The 17201-nt window shown below is 48.5% G+C and overlaps 1 protein-coding gene across 1 annotated transcript in view; it reads left to right on the top strand.

The window, feature by feature from the left end:
- LOC139234007 (1-phosphatidylinositol 4,5-bisphosphate phosphodiesterase delta-3-like) overlaps positions 1-17201 on the top strand; it is a 102553-nt gene that overhangs the window by 65638 nt on the left and 19714 nt on the right. Inside the window, exon 13 of the mRNA XM_070864799.1 lies at positions 10516-10651. Coding sequence (XP_070720900.1) covers positions 10516-10651 — 136 coding nt within the window. The remainder of the gene's footprint in view (positions 1-10515; positions 10652-17201) is intronic.

The raw sequence follows: 17201 nt of genomic DNA, 5'->3' as shown, positions 1-17201 counted from the left end.
TTGACGAGTTGTCATGGGCGAACCTGTGGACTCAAAGGCATTGATTGTCATGACTATCTCACAGTCCTGTTCGTCAGACCCTTCCATGGTCGCCAGGGGTAGCCTGCTGAGCGCGTTGGCACAGTTGTCTGTGCCTGGTCTGTGCCTTATGGTATAGTCGTAGGACGCCAGCATGAGTGCCCACCATTGAATTCGCACCGAGGCGTTGCCGTTTATTGCCTTGCTCTCAGATAGGAGGGATGTGAGGGGCTTGTGGTCGGTTTCTAACGTGAACTTAGCCCCAAAAAGGTATTGGTGCATCTTTTTGACACCGTACACGCACGCGAGCGCCTCCTTCTCTACCATTCCGTACCCGCGCTCTGCCCGCGAAAGTGACCTGGAGGCATAAGCTTTGGGTTGTAATTTGCCCGCACTATTGACATGTTGCAAAATGCACCCGACCCCATACGCTGACGCATCGCATGTGAGAACTAGCTTTTTACCTGGGTCAAAGAAAGTCAAAACACTGTTGGAACACAGAAGGTTGCGTGCCTTATTGAAGGCATGTTCCTGGGCATCCCCCCAAAACCAATCGCACCCCTTCCTGAGTAGCACGTGGAGAGGCTCCAGCAGCGTGCTTAAGTTCTGCTTAAAGTTCCCAAAGTAATTGAGTAGCCCGAGATATGCGCACAGTTCTGAGACATTCCGGGGCCTGGGTGCCAGGAGAATTGCTTCTGTTTTGGACTCTGTTGGACGGATTCCATCAGCGGCAATTCTTCTGCCCAAAAATCCAATCTCGGGTGCAAGAAACAGGCACTTGGATTTCTTGACTCGTAGGCCTACCCGATCCAACCGCTTTAGTACTTCCTCCAAATTACGGAGATGGAAGTTGGTGTCCCTGTCCATGATAAGTATATCGTCTTGAAATACAACCGTCCCCGGGATGGACTTGAGCAGACACTCCATGTTGCGCTGGAATATGGCAGCTGACGACCTGATGCCGAATGGGCATCGATTGTACATGAAAAGGCCTCGATGTGTGTTGATGGTGGTGAGTAGCTTGGATTCCTCGGTCAATTCTTGCATCATATACGCAGATGTGAGGTCTAATTTTGAGAAAAGTTTACCTCCAGCCAATGTGGCAAATAAGTCCTCCGCTCTGGGCAGCGGGTACTGGTCCTGTCGGGAGACTCTGTTTATGGTAGATTTGTAGTCCCCACAGATTCGTACGGATCCATCAGGCTTCATGACTGGGACGATGGGACTTGCCCAGTCGCTAAATTCCACAGGTGATATAATGCCTTCCCTCAGAAGCCTGTCTAGTTCGTGTTCAATCTTTTCCCTCATCACATCGGGTACCGCTCTGGCATTGTGATGGACCGGTCTAGCATCCTGTGTGATGTAGATTTTGAGTTTGGCCCCTTTGAAAGTGCCCACACCTGGCTGTAAGAGATGTCCAAATCGCTTTATAACTGTTGAGCAGGAGGTCCGTTCCTCTAATGACATGGCATGGACATCATCCCATTTCCAGTTTAGTTTTGCCAGCCAGCTTCTCCCCAGCAGTGCTGGGGGGTCTCCGGGGACAATCCACAGGGGAAGTCGGTTCACTGTCCCTTTGTGTGTGACAGAGAGCATGGCGCTGCCGAGGACTGGTACGATTTCTTTGGTATAGGTCCTTAGTTTGGTGTCGACCCTTGTGAGTTTTAGTCTGTCTCTTTTATGCGGCCACAGTTGTTCAAAGCGCCCATGAGAGATTGACTCGCTCCCATATCCAGCTCCATGTTGACAGATATCTCGTTGAGTAGGATCCTCATCATTATAGGAGGCGTCCTGTTGTAGGAGCAGCTGCCATTGATCGTATTGACCCGCTGTACATCGGTGTCCCGGGTGCTGTCCCCACCATCTTCTGGTCCGCTTTCCGACCCATCCGATTCGTATACCAGCTGAGCTGCCGTTTTTTTGCACATGCGGGCCAAATGCCCTGTATATTCACAATTTCTGCAAACAGCCTGCTGAAATCGACAACCCCTTGACGAGTGCCCACCCCCACACCTCCAGCACAGACCTGTTCCATTGTTCAAAGTGTTCCCAAAGAATGAACTGCGTCTGGCTGATCTTTCTTGAGCTTCTCTCAGTTTGGAGTTGATTGCTCGCATTGTGAGTTGATGAGGTGTGAACGGCCGTTCCTGTGGCCCTTGATAGCTTCTGCCTGCTGTCGAGAGCCTGTTCTCCCGGTTTTGTCTGTGTGTGGTGGTAGCATCTTGTTTAGTGCTGTGAACAACTTCTTCCGACATTTCGTTAGTTGTCGTACCTGCATTGTAAATCAACCTCGTTTCATCTTCCCCTGCCAAGAATGTTTGTGCAACCAGTGCTGCTGCCTCTAAGGTCAGGTTCTTGGTCTCTATGAGCTTTCACAATATGCCTGCGTGGCCTATTCCTTCAATTAAAAAGTCTCGCAGCATATCTCTCCTCAGTTTATCGGAGAACTCACATAAACTAGCCAACCTCCGAAGTTCCGCCACGGTCGGGTATGCTCTGGCCCACACAGCGTCTGTAGTTGTAGAACCTGTGTCTGGCCATGTGTAGGCTGCTCGCTGGCTTCAGGTGGTCTCTTACCAGTGTGCTCAATTCATCAAACGACTTGTTTGCTGGTTTTTCGGGTGCCAACAGATCCTTCATTAAAGCGTATGTTTTCGAGCCACAGCTGGTTAAGAGATGGACTCTTCTCTTGTCTGCCTTATCGTCGCCTAACCAGTCTTTGGCTACAAAGCTTTGCTGGAGCCTTTCTATAAAGTCCTCCCAATTGTCTCCCGCATTGTACTTTTCATCTGATCCGTTGTTCGCCATTCTGTGGATTCTGTAATCCTGTAACTCGTCGCCACTGTAAAGTCCTGTCCCCTCAGTACAGATTCACACGAGGCATGTAGTGAAGTCAAGGTCACTCTGGACCTGCACCTTTATTTCACAGCTCTGGAATGCTGCACTTGCCTAATACCACTCTTATATACCTGTCTCTTGCAAGTGCACCCCTGGTGGTAAGGTATGCTGGTGGTTACAGGTCATATCTTATTACAGTCATGTATAGCATGTTAGGATAGTTATATATAATAATGTAAGATACATGACAGGCCCAGTACTGAGCCCTGTGGAACCTCACTGGAAACATCCTTTCAGACACAAAAACATCCATCAACCATTACACTTTGCTTCCTACCTCCGAGAAATTTTGGATCCAACTTGCTACTTTGCCCTGGATCCCATTGGTTTTACTCTTCTTGACCAGTCTACCATGTGGGACCTTATCAAAAGCTTTGCTAAAGTCCATATATACTACATCGTACGCACTACCCTCATCGACTCTCTTGGTCACCTTCTCAAAAAATTCAATAAGGTTAGTCGAACACGATTTTCCCTTAACAAATCCGTGCTGACTGTCCTGAAGTAATCCTTGCCTTTCCAAATGTAGATTTATCCTGTCTTTCAGGATTTTTTCCAATAATTTTCCCAGCACTGAGGTTAGGCTGACAGACCTGTAATTACTCAGCCTATCCCTTTCTCCCTTCCTAAACAAGAGTACCACATTAGCAGTCCTCTGGCACCATGCCTGAATCTAAAGAGGACTGGAAAATGATGGTCAAGACCTCTGCTATTTCCTCTTTTACTTCGTTCAACAGCCTGGGATGCATTTCATCCGGGCCTGGGGACTTATCTACTTTCAAAGCTGCTAAACCCCTTAATACTTCCTCTCTCACTATATTTATTTCATCCAGAATATCACACTCCTCCTCGATAGCAGTATCTGCATTGCCCCTTTCCTTTGTGAAAACAGATGCAAAGTATTCATTAAAAATCTTCCGCCTCCACACAAAGATTACCCTCATGGTCTCTAATAGGCCCTACTCTTTCTTTAGCTACCCTCTTACTCTTAATATATTTACAGAACATCTTAGGGATTTCCTTAATTTTACTAGCCAAGAATTTCTCTTTGCATTCCTAATTTCCTTTTTAATTTTGCCTCTTAACTTTTGATATTCCTCTAAAGATTCTATAGTATTTAGTCATTGGTATATGACATAAATGTCCCTTTTTTTTCTTTATCCTCCCCTGTAAGTCCCTACACATCTAGTGGGCTCTAGAATTATTATTCCTAACCTTTTTCTTTAAGGGCACATGTTTGGCCTGAGCCTTCCGGATCTCCTTCTTGAATGCCTCCCACTGTTCCAACACTGATTTACTCACAAGTAGCTGTTTCCAGTCCACTATGGCCAAATCACTCCTTAACTTAGCAAAATTAGCTTTTCCCCAATTCAGGGCTTTTTTTCCATGCCTATCCTTGTCCTTATCCATAACCAACTTGAGTCTGACTGAATTATGGTCACTGGTACCCAAGTGCTCTCCCACTAATACCCCTTCAACCTGCCCAGCTTCATTCCCCAAAACTAAATCCAAGACCGCCCCCTCTCATGTTGAAGTTGCTACATACTGACTAAAAAAGTTCTCTTGAATGCATTTCAAGAATTCCGCACACTCGATACCCTGCACACTATATTTATCCCAATCAATATTTGGAGAGTTAGAATACCCGATGATTACTACCCTATGGTTTTTGGACTTCACAGCAATTTGCCCATATATTTGCTGCTCTATCTCCCTCCCACTGTTTGGGGATCTATAATACATGCCCAGCTGTGTGATCGCCCATTTTTGATTTTTCAATTTTATCCACATGGCCTCATTTGATGATCCCACTATCATCCCTCCTCATCGCTGACAACCACCACCCCTTTTTACACCGCTCTCTAGTCTAAAAATCCTGTAACCAGGAATATTGATCTGTCAAACCTGCCCCTCTTCCAGCCATTTTTCTGTAATGGCTATAATGTCATACTCCCAAGTGTCTACCTGTGCTCTTAGCTTATCCGCCTCATTCGCTATACTCCTTGCATTAAAGTATATACCATTCAGCACAGGAAGACCTCTTTGCTTACTACTTACTAAGCCTTGTTTCCTCTTTCTTACAGATTCGCTTTCTAGAATCTTGCTATCCAATTTCTGCTTTACTTCCTTCCCTAATGAATTTGTTCTCAGGTTCCCATCCCCCTGCCAAGCTAGTTTAAACTCTCCCCAACAGCACGAGCAAAACACCCCACGAGGATATTGATCTCGGCGATGTTGAGATGCAACCTATCCAGTTTGTACAGGTCCCATCTCCCCCAGAAGTGATCCCAATGCCTCAAGAATTTAAAGCCCTCCCTCCTACACCAACTCTCCAGCCACGTGTTCATCCTCTCTATCCTTCTATTCTTGCACTCTTTAGCACGTAGCATCAGTAGTAACCCAGAGATTACTATCTTTGAGATCCTACCCTTTAATTTTCTTCCTAGTTCCCTGAATTCTGCCTGTAGGACCTCATCCCTCATTTTAACTATGTTTTTGGTCCCGATATGGACCACGACCTCTGGCTGTTCACCCTCCCCCCCCCCCCCCCAGGATGCCCTGCGTCCGCTCTGTGATATCCTTGACCCTGGCACCAGGAAGGCACCAAACCATTCGGGAGTCACGTCTACGGCCGCAGAAACCCCTGTCTGTTCCCCTAACTATAGAATCCCCTATCACCAGGGCTCTTTTGTTTTTCGTCTCTCCCCCTGAGAAGCTGAGCCACCCGTGGTGCCTCGGACTTGGCTCTGGCTGCACTCCCCAGAGGCACCATCACCCTCACTGATACTCAAAGAAGAATATCGGTTGGAGAGCGAGATGGACTCCTGCACTAGCTGCCTAGCACACTTACTGCGTCTGGTGTTCGCCCACTTCCCCTCCACCTGCACACCTTTAAGCTGCGGGGTGACCACCTTCTGAAACGTGCTATCCACGTCGCTCTCAGCCTCGGTGATGCACCTTATTGACTCCACCCGCTGCTCCAGCTCTGAAACACGGAGCTCGAATAGTTGAAGCTGGAGACACCTCCTGCACACAGGGTTGTCTAGGCTGCGCGAAGCGTCCAGGACTTCCCACATGCCGCAGGGACTGAGCTGCCCTGCTATTCATCTAGTTAGACTTAGCTAGTTTAAAATCTAATTGAAAAGAAATAAAGAAAAGAGATATTTACCAACTCACCTCACCGACCTCTGTGGCCTCCCAAACTCACTGACCTCTGTGGCCTCCGAACTCCTGGCCTCCGAACTCCCGGTCTCTCGGCCTCTGAATTTCCGACCTCTCAGCCTCCAAACTCCCGACCTCTGAGGCCTCCTGACCTCTCGGTCTCCGAACTCCCGACCTCCGAACTCCCGGCCTCTGTGGAATTCCTAACTCCCGACCTCCGAACTCCGAACAAAAGAAGCTGCAAGCTAGACATAGGTGGAAAGCCTGCTCACTGTTCTCTAAACATTTCCTCCATTGGGGTTAGCTTCACTCTTTATTAGACACAGATCCCACTTCTGACACCACGTGTTACATGGTTCTACAATCACAGAGCCTCCATTAACCTATAGATAGTAGTCCTAGAAATACCTCCAATTCTCAGCCTCTTTCAGCCTTCTCTTGAACCTCACCTTTTTATACTCATCTGCCTGGGGAAAGTTTACCCCTCTCCAGTTGCAAACCTGTTAAAGGTGAGATTTCTGCAGCTGATATACATGCCCTCACTCTCCCTGCTACGTATAACCTTTCACTATAACACATTATTACCTTTCACTGTAACACAATATAACCTTTCACTGTAACACAACATTATAACCTTTCACTCAAATATAACACAATAGAAGTCTTGATTCTGATAACATTCTGTTCCTGGCCCTTAATGAGCCATTGCTTTCTATCCGTGTACCCTGGCAGATCACCTGATCTTTCTCAATGTGTTTCTCTCTGTCTCTGGTTCCCACATGAAGTCCTGTGCTTCACCTCTCCCCATGTCTCAATGCAGGCCCACTGTCTGTCTAATTCTCTTCCTCTCATGTCTTTCACTTTTTCTTTCTTTCTCACTTTCTTTCTCTTTCTCTTCCTTTCCACTTCGGGAGCACATGGCCGGAATGTTCTCGCTGGCGGGTTTGGAGGCGGGTTGACAGTAAAAGTTGCAGAAAATGCGAGCGCGCGAGGAGCCCGCCTCTAACTCGGGAACATTTACCATGGACCCAATCGGCAGAGGCGGGCGAACTACTAAACTCATTAAATTCTTGTTGTCAGACCCTGAACGGATTTTAACCAGACTTTTTGGTTTTTACTGGATGGCCATAGGAATGGCGCAGCTCCAGAACCTCGTCTGTCAACGTCAATGGGCAGCATCCAAAGCAAATACTGCCACCCGACACCTGCTGACTTGTCGGAGGGAAAGGCTCTTGCTGAGGGCATTGTGAGTGCACATTTAGGTGTCTACAGTTTTCAAGTCTTTTATGCTACCTCGGAAGCCGCTCTCACCATTGACAGATTGCTACTCTGACCTCTACTTGATCTGCTATCTATTACATCAGCAATTTATACTGTCTTGCCTTGGTCCTCAGAATGGGACCAACACCAGGCACACCAGCAGCAGCAACAACACCACCAACCTTCTCAATGACCTGATGCCCTGCAGGACAGAGGGCATCAGCGCAGGGCTGCACCGTGCCGGAGGTGATACCCCCAACACCGGGTACACAGGCAGAGGGGCAGCTTCCTCAACATGACCGAGCAGCAGTGTCACAGGAGGCTCAGGCTATTGCGCCAGGTCACCGCGGATATTTGCATATTGCTGGAGCAAGACCTGCCGCCCAGAGCAGTGGGTGGACTCTCCTTACCAATCGCTGCCAGTCACCAGCACCATCAGCTTCTCCACCTCAGGCTCCTTCCAGGGGTCTGCAGCAGACATTTGTGGCATCACACAGTCGGCCGCCACAGATGCATCACACAGGTCACTGATGCCATGTTTAGCAAGTCAGCCAATTATGTGACCTTTGCCATTGATGAAGCCAGTGTTACTGAGCGGGCGCTGGGCTTTGCCGATCTGGCTGGCTTCCCACGGGTGCAGGGCATTATCGACTGCACACACGTGGCCATCAGTGCGCCCACATCACCCAGGAGTGTTTGTGAATTGCAAGGGCTTCCACTCCCTCAATGTGCAGCTGGTCTGCAACCATAGGAAGATCATCGTGTGTGTGTGTGTGTGTGCCAGATTCCCTGGCAATTGCGATGATTCTGGTACTGTGCCAGTCCACCCTCCCTCAGTTCTTCGCTCCTCCAAACAGACTTTCCGGCTGGTTGCTTGGCGACGAGGGCTATGCACTGAAGACGTGGCTCATGACCCTTGAGGAGGCCAAGCAATGAGGCTGATGTGCGTTACAATGAAAGCCACATGACCACCAGCACGCTCAAAATGCACTTCAGATGCCTTGACAGCCCTTCAGTATGCACCAGCCAGGGTCTCCAGAATCGTCATTGCCTGCTGCGCGCTGCATAACATAACGCAGCAGCAGGGATCAGCGCTGCATGAATTACCAGGCCATTCCTTTCACACTGACCCCCAGTGCTGGAGGTAACGTTATGTCTCACCGTTCACTCCAACTCTCTCAGCCACTTCCAAATTAGCAGAAAAAAATGGGAATGACTAGAAAGTGGTGAAAATAAGTACTTTTATACGTGTCATAACAGTAATGGAAGCTTAACAGAAACAGTTTTTTAAACGCCCATGTGCTTACCCTTGTGCATCTACTTCTGTGTCATTTTTGTTTATGAGTGCCTCTACGAGGTGCAACCCCTGTGTCTTCAGTAGAGGTAGAGGCAGCCTGCTCACTTCCCCACTGCGACTGCATAGACACTTTTCACGGATGTCCTCTGGGTTTTACTGTGCAGGGGCAGACTTGGCCATCGCGGTCGAAGGAAGCATGTGGGGCTCTGACTGAGGAGGGAGGCAATGGGGGAGAGGTGGGAGAGCCTGGAGAAGAGCCCCCACTTCCATGTCCCCTCTCACCATCATCCCTCTCATGGACCACCCACACTTCCCGACTAGCGAGGAGCCGGAGAGCACCTTGCTGCACAGCAGTGTGGGCCATGACCCACGTATACACTGACATCCCTCCTGGACAGGAGGTCTATGAGCCTCTGCCAGCTGTCCTCCATAGACACCATGTGTTCCTGTGAGTGGTGCATTAGCTGCTCCACGTAGGTGGCCATCCTTTCCATGGAAGAGCCGACAGTCACCATCGCCTGCGACACGGTGGTGCTCATGATGGAGATGGACTCCTCCATTCTCTGCACATTTGCAGACATTGCGACTGCAAAAACTGTCAGAGACTCCTGCATTTCCTGCTGCCCCTCCCGGTTTGCAATCTTTCTGAAAGGCTCCCGAGGCTCAGCATCTGCATCACTGAGCAGAGCTGGGAGCATCCTGTGCCCTCCGGCGAGGAGTCTCCACTGCTGTCCCTGTCTCCACCATATGCACTTGCTCACTTATGATTTGAGACATCAGGTGACAACACAACTCTATCTCACACAGGACCCACTGAGCTGTGTGTACCTGCACTGGTGCTAGGTGCGCTTGTGTCTGGTGACGGTGCGCCCTCAGAGGCTCGAGGCACCACCAAGGCGCGTCCTGCTCTTCTGGCTGGACAGTGGATGCTGGGGGGAGGGGGTGCTGCACCTGATGGCCATGTGGGAGAATAAGGAGATGATTTAGATAAGTTTGATTAAAAATGGGCATATACACTATTATGCCCATTCATGATGAACATTCACTGGCTGCTGACATCAGTCCCCGTATCAGTGACTGCTGAAAGCCATGTGCCTGTCTGTCACCAGGTTGCTGAGAGGTCCCTCTCTCCGTCTCCCACCTCCATCTCCCACCAGCTGCTCTGCGACTCTCGACGCCTCCAGGGTGACCTCCTCTGTTGGAGCTAAAGTAACTCCAGTTCTCTCCCTCTTAACGTGGGCTCTCTTCTCCTGCAAGGAGGGGAGGGAGAGAAGTTTGAGTGAGTGATAGAATGAGTGTGAGGAATGTGTGGGTTACATCTGCAGAGGGGGACTATGAGGCAGTGCAGTGCCAATACCAAATGGCCTCTTTCTGTGCTGTTACTTGGTATAATTCCTTTAGGATGAGGGATGTGTGAGGGGTGGTTAGCCAGAAGGGGATGTGAGTATATACATAGAGAGGGGGATGGGTGGAGCTGTAAGGGATGTTGGTGTGAGTAAGGATGTGCAGGAGCAGGCTGAGGAAGGCAGAGTGATGGGGAAGTGATGAGGGGTACAGCAGGATGAAATTGAGTGTGGCTTTGCACTCACCTTTCCTGATCTCATCAGATCATTGAATCTCTTCCTGCACTGCACCCACATCCCTGCTGTTCACCTTCTCAGCAATTTGGAGCCAGGCTCTTTTGGCCTTTTGGGGAGGTCTCTTTCGCCCATCTGTCGGGAAGAGGACCTCCCTGCGTGCTCTGACTCCCTCCACAAGAATATGCAGGGAGTCCTGGGAGAAGCAGAGTGCAGCCGTCTATCTTTGGCAAGTCATTTTTCAATTTCTCCACAACAAGACATCCACCCCAAATTCTCAGATTGCTGCCTCCTGTTTTTCAGATTATTACAGCTCAGCAGCTCCCTAAAGTGAACAAGGATAAGAAGAATTCCATCGTGGATCCGCTGGTGCGTGTCGAGGTGCACGGCGTCCCTGATGATAACGCCACAAAAAAGACAAAACATGTTGAAAATAACGGTAAGGTGATGGTGTGTGTGTAAAACCTGTCTGATGTGACTTATACTGGCAATGGTGTGTCTGAGGCTGTAAGAACTTTCAGGAGCTTATGATGAAGTAACGTTGTAACCAGTGTTGTGTCTGCACAGGACTTGCAAAATGGCCATGCTCAGGATCAGAACGGTGTCACAACTCAGGTGCCAATTGTATTTTATAATCTCTTGAACACTCTTAGCGCAACTTAACTATTTATTTGAGAGATCTCAGGCAGTCATGTGGAGCTTAAGATGACGTTCCTTCACAGACCTTCTCTCTCAATACAGCTCCCAATACCTCCTAGCTAGAGGATGCTATACATTATCTCGTTACATCTTTCCTTTCATAAGAAATAAAAATGAATTAAAGTTAGCTTCAATATAAATGGGTAGTTAACTTCTTATGAATAGATGTATTAAACAATTACAAGTTTAACAAACAATACTCTTATCTTATTAATTCTTTATCCAAGTGTCCAGTGTCCATGATTCCTTATTTCTGTACATTGTGTTCCAGGTATTTTGGTGTTCTGCAGATTCTGTTGCTTCACCTCAAACTGGTTGTTTCAGTGGTGTTCTGTTCATTGATCGCTTTAGTCCCTTTATCAGTGCTCTGAGGGGAAATATCAGGCAGCATGGCCCTGTTTTCACGTGTTGTTGTTGAAGTGCTGTTTTGCGAGTTAGTTGGCAGCGGATCGTCTGTGAGTGTCGCTGAGATCTCTGGAGTTTCGATGAACCTCTCAGCGCTCTTTCTCAGATGTTTCCTATTTCTGTGGTACTCACGGCCATCTTCTGTAATGACCTGATATGACGGAATGCTGACTTGCTTCTGAACCTGAGCTTTTTGCCACTCTTTGCTTTCTGGCATTTGTTTGAGTCTCACTGTTTCTCTTTCCTGCAGTGTAGGAAGTGCTGTAGCACCTCTGCTGTAGTAGTGTGCTCTTTTGGCATGGTTCCTTTCTTTGTTGACGATGATGTGTGTCATGTATTCAACCAGCAATGTAACCCATGTATAAACTGACCCAAGTTGTACACTGAGATCAATGACCACAAGGTGGTGAACTTGTGGGAGACATAGAAACATAGAAACATAGAAACATAGAAAATAGGTGCAGGAGTAGGCCATTCGGCCCTTCTAGCCTGCACCGCCATTCAATGAGTTCATGGCTGAACATGCAACTTCAGTACCCCATTCCTGCTTTCTCACCATACCCCTTGATCCCCCTAGTAGTAAGGACTTCATCTAACTCCTTTTTGAATATATTTAGTGAATTGGCCTCAACAACTTTCTGTGGTAGAGAATTCCACAGGTTCACCACTCTCTGGGTGAAGAAATTCCTCCTCATCTCAGTCCTAAATGGCTTACCCCTTATCCTTAGACGGTGTCCCCTGGTTCTGGACTTCCCCAACATTGGGAACATTCTTCCTGCATCTAACCTGTCTAACCCCGTCAGAATTTTAAACGTTTCTATGAGGTCCCCTCTCATTCTTCTGAACTCCAGTGAATACAAGCCCAGTTGATCCAGTCTTTCTTAATAGGTCAATCCCGCCATCCCGGAAATCAGTCTGGTGAACCTTCGCTGCACTCCCTCAATAGCAAGAATGTCCTTCCTCAGGTTAGGAGACACTCCTAACCTGGACCTTCAGATATAAAAGAGGAAGCTCCACCCACTTCCTGCACTTGAGTGCTAAGGAATAAAGGACAGGTCACAGACTGACCTCTCAAGCATGGGCCTCGTGTGTATTTATACTGTATAGTAAGGACGTATCAATGGCAACGAGAAACTGGGATTTAAACCAAGCGAGCATGGCCACTAGCAGAACAGACGAGAGGTATTGTGTTAAGGAATGGTTGGGACAGAGATTCAACATTGTTAAAGCAGCACACAGTTCTCCAGGCAGACAAGGGCAATCGGGCATGCCCCAAAATGTAGTCGAAACCAGAGGGGGAGTTCGACAGACAATGGCAAGCTGAACGGCGATTCACGCCATTGCAAGGGACAATGCGGCCAGTAATGGGGCCATCAACACCTGTTAATAGCGCACTCAAGGACAATAACAGGGGCAGTCAGGGACGATCGACTGGCAAGGGACCTTTTGTTTCCAACAGCAGCTCATGTTGGCGGCGTGGAGGCACACACTCAACCGGAGTTTGCAGAGATGAGCAAAATACCTGCAGAAATTGCAGAAATGAACGCTGGGGGAAATCGCTGGAAGCTGAAGTTCAGCGAGTTCATGTGCAGCACGTATACAGTTCATACACCAGGACGCCACCGATAATGATAAAAGTGTTCCTCAATGGCATACCAGTATCAATGGAGCTAGACACGGGGGCTAGCCAGTCCCTGAAGGGTATCAAACAGTTCGAAAAGTTGTGGGTGTCCAAGGCCAGGAGGCCAAAATTATCGCCGATTGACGCACAGCTACGGACATACACAAAGGAGATCATTCCGGTGCTAGGCAGCGCCACGGTAGTCGTGACCCACAAAGGTTCGGAGAACAGGTTACCACTCTGGGTTGTCCCGGGGGACGGTCCCGCACTACTGGGGAGGAGTTGGCTTGCTGTCATGAACTGGAATGGGGCGATGTCAATGCAATTTCCTCTGTGGAGTGAGTATCATGCTCACAGATCCTGGACAAATTTGACTCATTATTTCACCATTATTTCAGGCAAGTACACCACAAGGCCAGAGCGGTGCCGTACGTGATGCGGGAAAAGATAGAATGCGAATTGGACCGCCTGCTGACGGAAGGCATCATCTCGCCAGTCGAATTCAGTGACTGGGCGAGCCCAATTGTGCCGGTGCTCAAGGCAGATGGGTCGGTCAGGATATGTGGTGATTACAAGGTCACCATCAATCGGGTGTCACTCCAAGACCTGTACCCACTACCAAGAGCAGAGGACCTCTTTGCGACGCTATCCGGTGGCAAACTTTTTTCAAAATTGGACCTGACCTCAGCTTACATGACCCAGGAGCTGGCGAGTGAGTCGAAGAAGCTGACCACCATCACGACACACAAGGGGTTGTTTGAGTACAACAGATGTCCGTTCGGGATTCGCTCGGCCGCCGCGGTCTTCCAACGAAATATGGAAAGCCTCCTCAAGTCGATTCCAGGGACGGTGGTTTTTCAGGACGACATCCTCATCACGGGTTACGATACTGAAGAACATCTCCACAACTTGGAGGAGGTGCTATGCAGACTGGACCGGGTAGGGCTGCGACTGAAAAAGGCGAAGTGCGTCTTCCTAGCTCCAGAGGTAGAATTCCTGGGGATGAGGGTAACAGCAGACGGGATCAGCCCTACTGCGTCCAAGACAGAAACAATCCAGAGAGCACCCAGACCCCGTAACACGATGGAGCTGCGTTCGTTCCTGGGGCTCCTGAACTATTTTGGTAACTTTCTTCCCTACGCAACGGTTGCGAATGGGTCTGGGGGGACAGCCAGGAAAGGGCTTTTAATAGAGCACGCAATTTGTTATGTTCCAACAATCTGTTAGCGCTATATGACCCATGTAAGAAACTTGTGTTAACGTGCGATGCTAGGTCACACGTTTGGTGGCCAGGGATAGACGCAGATCTGGAACTTTGTGTTCGCAGGTGCAACACGTGTGCCCAGCTGTGCAATGCGTCCAAGGAAGCCCCCCTTAGCCCCTGGTCCTGGCCCGCCAAGCATTGGTCACGCATCCATGTGTACTACGCAGGTCCTTTCATGGGAAAAATGTTTTTGGTTGTAGTAGATGCCTACTCCAAATGGATCGAGTGTGACATTTTAAATTCAAGCACATCCTCTGCCACGGTAGAAAATCTACGGGCAATGTTCGTCACCCACGGTCTACTGGACATCTTGGTCAGCGACAATGGCCCGTGCTTCACAAACACTGAATTCTAGGACTTCATGGCAGGCAATGGAATTAACCATGTCAGAACGGCACCATTCAAGCCGGCCTCAAACGGCCAGGCAGAACGAGCAGTGCAGATAATCAAACGGGATGCTCAGAATCCAAGGGGGTTCCCTACAAAGCCGCTTATCACGCTTCCTGTTGGCCTATAGATCCCGACCACACTCGATCACGGGTTCCACCCGCAGAGCTGCTAATGAAAAGGACGCTCAAAACCCGGTTATCCCTTATATACCCCACCATGAAAGAAATTGTCGAGAGCAGGCGCCAGTCACAATATGACTACCATGACAGGAATGTGAGGGCGTGATGTATTGATGTAAATGACCCTGTTTTTGTCCTCAACTATGCTGCAAGGCTCAAATGGCTTGCAGGCACTGTGATTGCCAAAGAGGGAAATAGGATTCTTGTAGTTAAACTTACCAATGGACAAATCTGCTGCAAACATGTGGATCAAACAAAAAGGAGGTTCAGCAACCCCATAGAAGAAGCGGAGGAAGAACACAATATAGAGTTCACTCCTCCACAGGTGACCGAACACAGGGACCAAAGGGAGAAGAGCCCAGTCACTGTGGGCAGTCTGGATAGGCCTGAGGCACCGCAAACAGCAGACACTCAGGCCAGCGCCCAACAACTGGAGCCCCAACTCAGGCGCTCTACAAGAGAGCGTAAACCACCAGAGAGACTCAACCTGTGATCACAATCAGACTTTGGGGGGGGAAGGTGATGTCATGTATTCAACCAGCAATGTAACCCATGTATAATCTGACCTAAGTTGTACACTGTGAGAACAATGACCACTAGGTGGTGAACTTGTGGGAGACACTCCTAACCTGGACCTTCTGATATAAAAGGGGAAGCTCCACCCACTTCCTGCACTTGAGTGCTGAGGAATAAAGGACAGGTCACAGACTGACCTATATAGAAAGACTGACTGTATAGTAAGGACGCATCAACGTGTATGATCCTTGGTTTGAGTAGTTCATTTGTGATTGGGATGTTTGTCTTTGCGGCGACCGAGCAAGCGTTGTGCTGGCGAACTCTCAAGGCCTTCAATTGGTGTATTTCACCAGATGAGAAGGTTCATGTAGAAGTCACCACAGTCTTTCTTGATTAACTACTTTGTGAGCTTAACCGCGTTCTCAACCTTTCCGTTGCTTTGTGGATATTCTGGTGCGGTTGTTGCATGATCGAATCCATATTCCGTGGCAAAGTTTGTGAACTGTTGAGTTGAAGAGAGGTCCATTGTCAGATTGAACCTTGTCTGGAATACCGTGATTGGAGAAATGTTTCTTGAGATGTTTGATGATGACAGTGGCATCTTTCTTTCCATGCAGATTGTTTATCTCGAAATAGTCCGAGTAGTAGTCCACTGTGCATAAGTAGTCTTTGCCATCGAGTGTGAATATGTCACAACTAATCTTTTCCCATGGTCGGTGAGGAAGATCGTGACTTATAAGTGGGTCTTTTGGTTCGCTCAATTGATAGGTGTTACATGTTTCACACTTTAAGACATAGTCTTTTATGCCACTGTTCTGTCCTGGCCAGTAAAAGTATACCATGTGGATGCATTCCACTACAATTTCTGTCGGTGATCTCTCCACATTTTCGAGGTAGGTGCGCAAGATGGTGTCTGCTAGGTTAATTTATTTTCCTGGTTGATACTTTATTTCCACATTGGTTGAGCCGAATGAGCAGACGCTGTCATCACTTGGATGCTGCAGATAACGGCTTGCATCGTATAGCATCCAAAGGCTTATGGTCTGTCCATTACGTGATCTTGCGACCGTATTGCCCCCATTGATGGTTTTGTTCCATTCCGAAGACTTGAGCAAGCAACTCCTTTTCGATTTGAGAGTATCGTGTTTCTGCTGGAGTGAGCGCTCGGCTCGCGTATGCGATTGGTTGTCCCTGTTGCAGAAGGACGAACCCAAGACCCTTGCTCGAAGCATTTCCTTGACCTTCGGTTGCAAGTTTGTGGTCAAAGTACCTGAGCACCGGAAAATCTGCCACACTTTGTTTGATAGCTTTGTCTTGTTCTTCAGTCCATTTCCAGGCCATGTCTTTTTGAGTAAGCCGTCGCAGAGGCTCACTGAGGCCCGAAAGATCTGTCAAGAATTTTGCGAGGTACTTTGTCATGCCGACAAATTGGTGTACACCTACGACATCCTGCGGTTTTTGCATTTCGTTGATTGCGACCACTTTGCTTGGGTCGGCTTTGAGTCTATCACTCGACAGTGTGTGTCCCATGTACTTCACTTGGGAGCTCTTGTATTCGAACTTATTGAGTTTAGTTTGATGTTTTGCTCTCTGCATCTCTGCATGAATTTGCGTATTGTGCCATGATCGATATTGGCCTCGAAGTGTCTCACCGCGTCCAACGATCAAGATATTATCTGCAATCTTGTAGACTCCATCTAGACCCTCGAGGTTCTGGTCTAGTTTCTGCTGGATGATTTCCAGGGCAGGACTGATGCCAAATGGCATTCTATTATATCGATATCATCCCCATGGAGTCTGGAAGGTTGTGAGGTAGGAGGACTCTGTGTCACAATGCAAGAAACCCTCCTTGAAGATGCTTTAGTGAAGACCTTTACATTTGACATCTGTGGCAAGATGTCATCGATCACAGGAA

This window comes from Pristiophorus japonicus, chromosome 21, assembly GCF_044704955.1.
Source record: "Pristiophorus japonicus isolate sPriJap1 chromosome 21, sPriJap1.hap1, whole genome shotgun sequence".
Classification (NCBI taxonomy): Eukaryota; Metazoa; Chordata; class Chondrichthyes; family Pristiophoridae; genus Pristiophorus; species Pristiophorus japonicus.
This window is presented reverse-complemented; position numbering and strand designations above follow the sequence as displayed.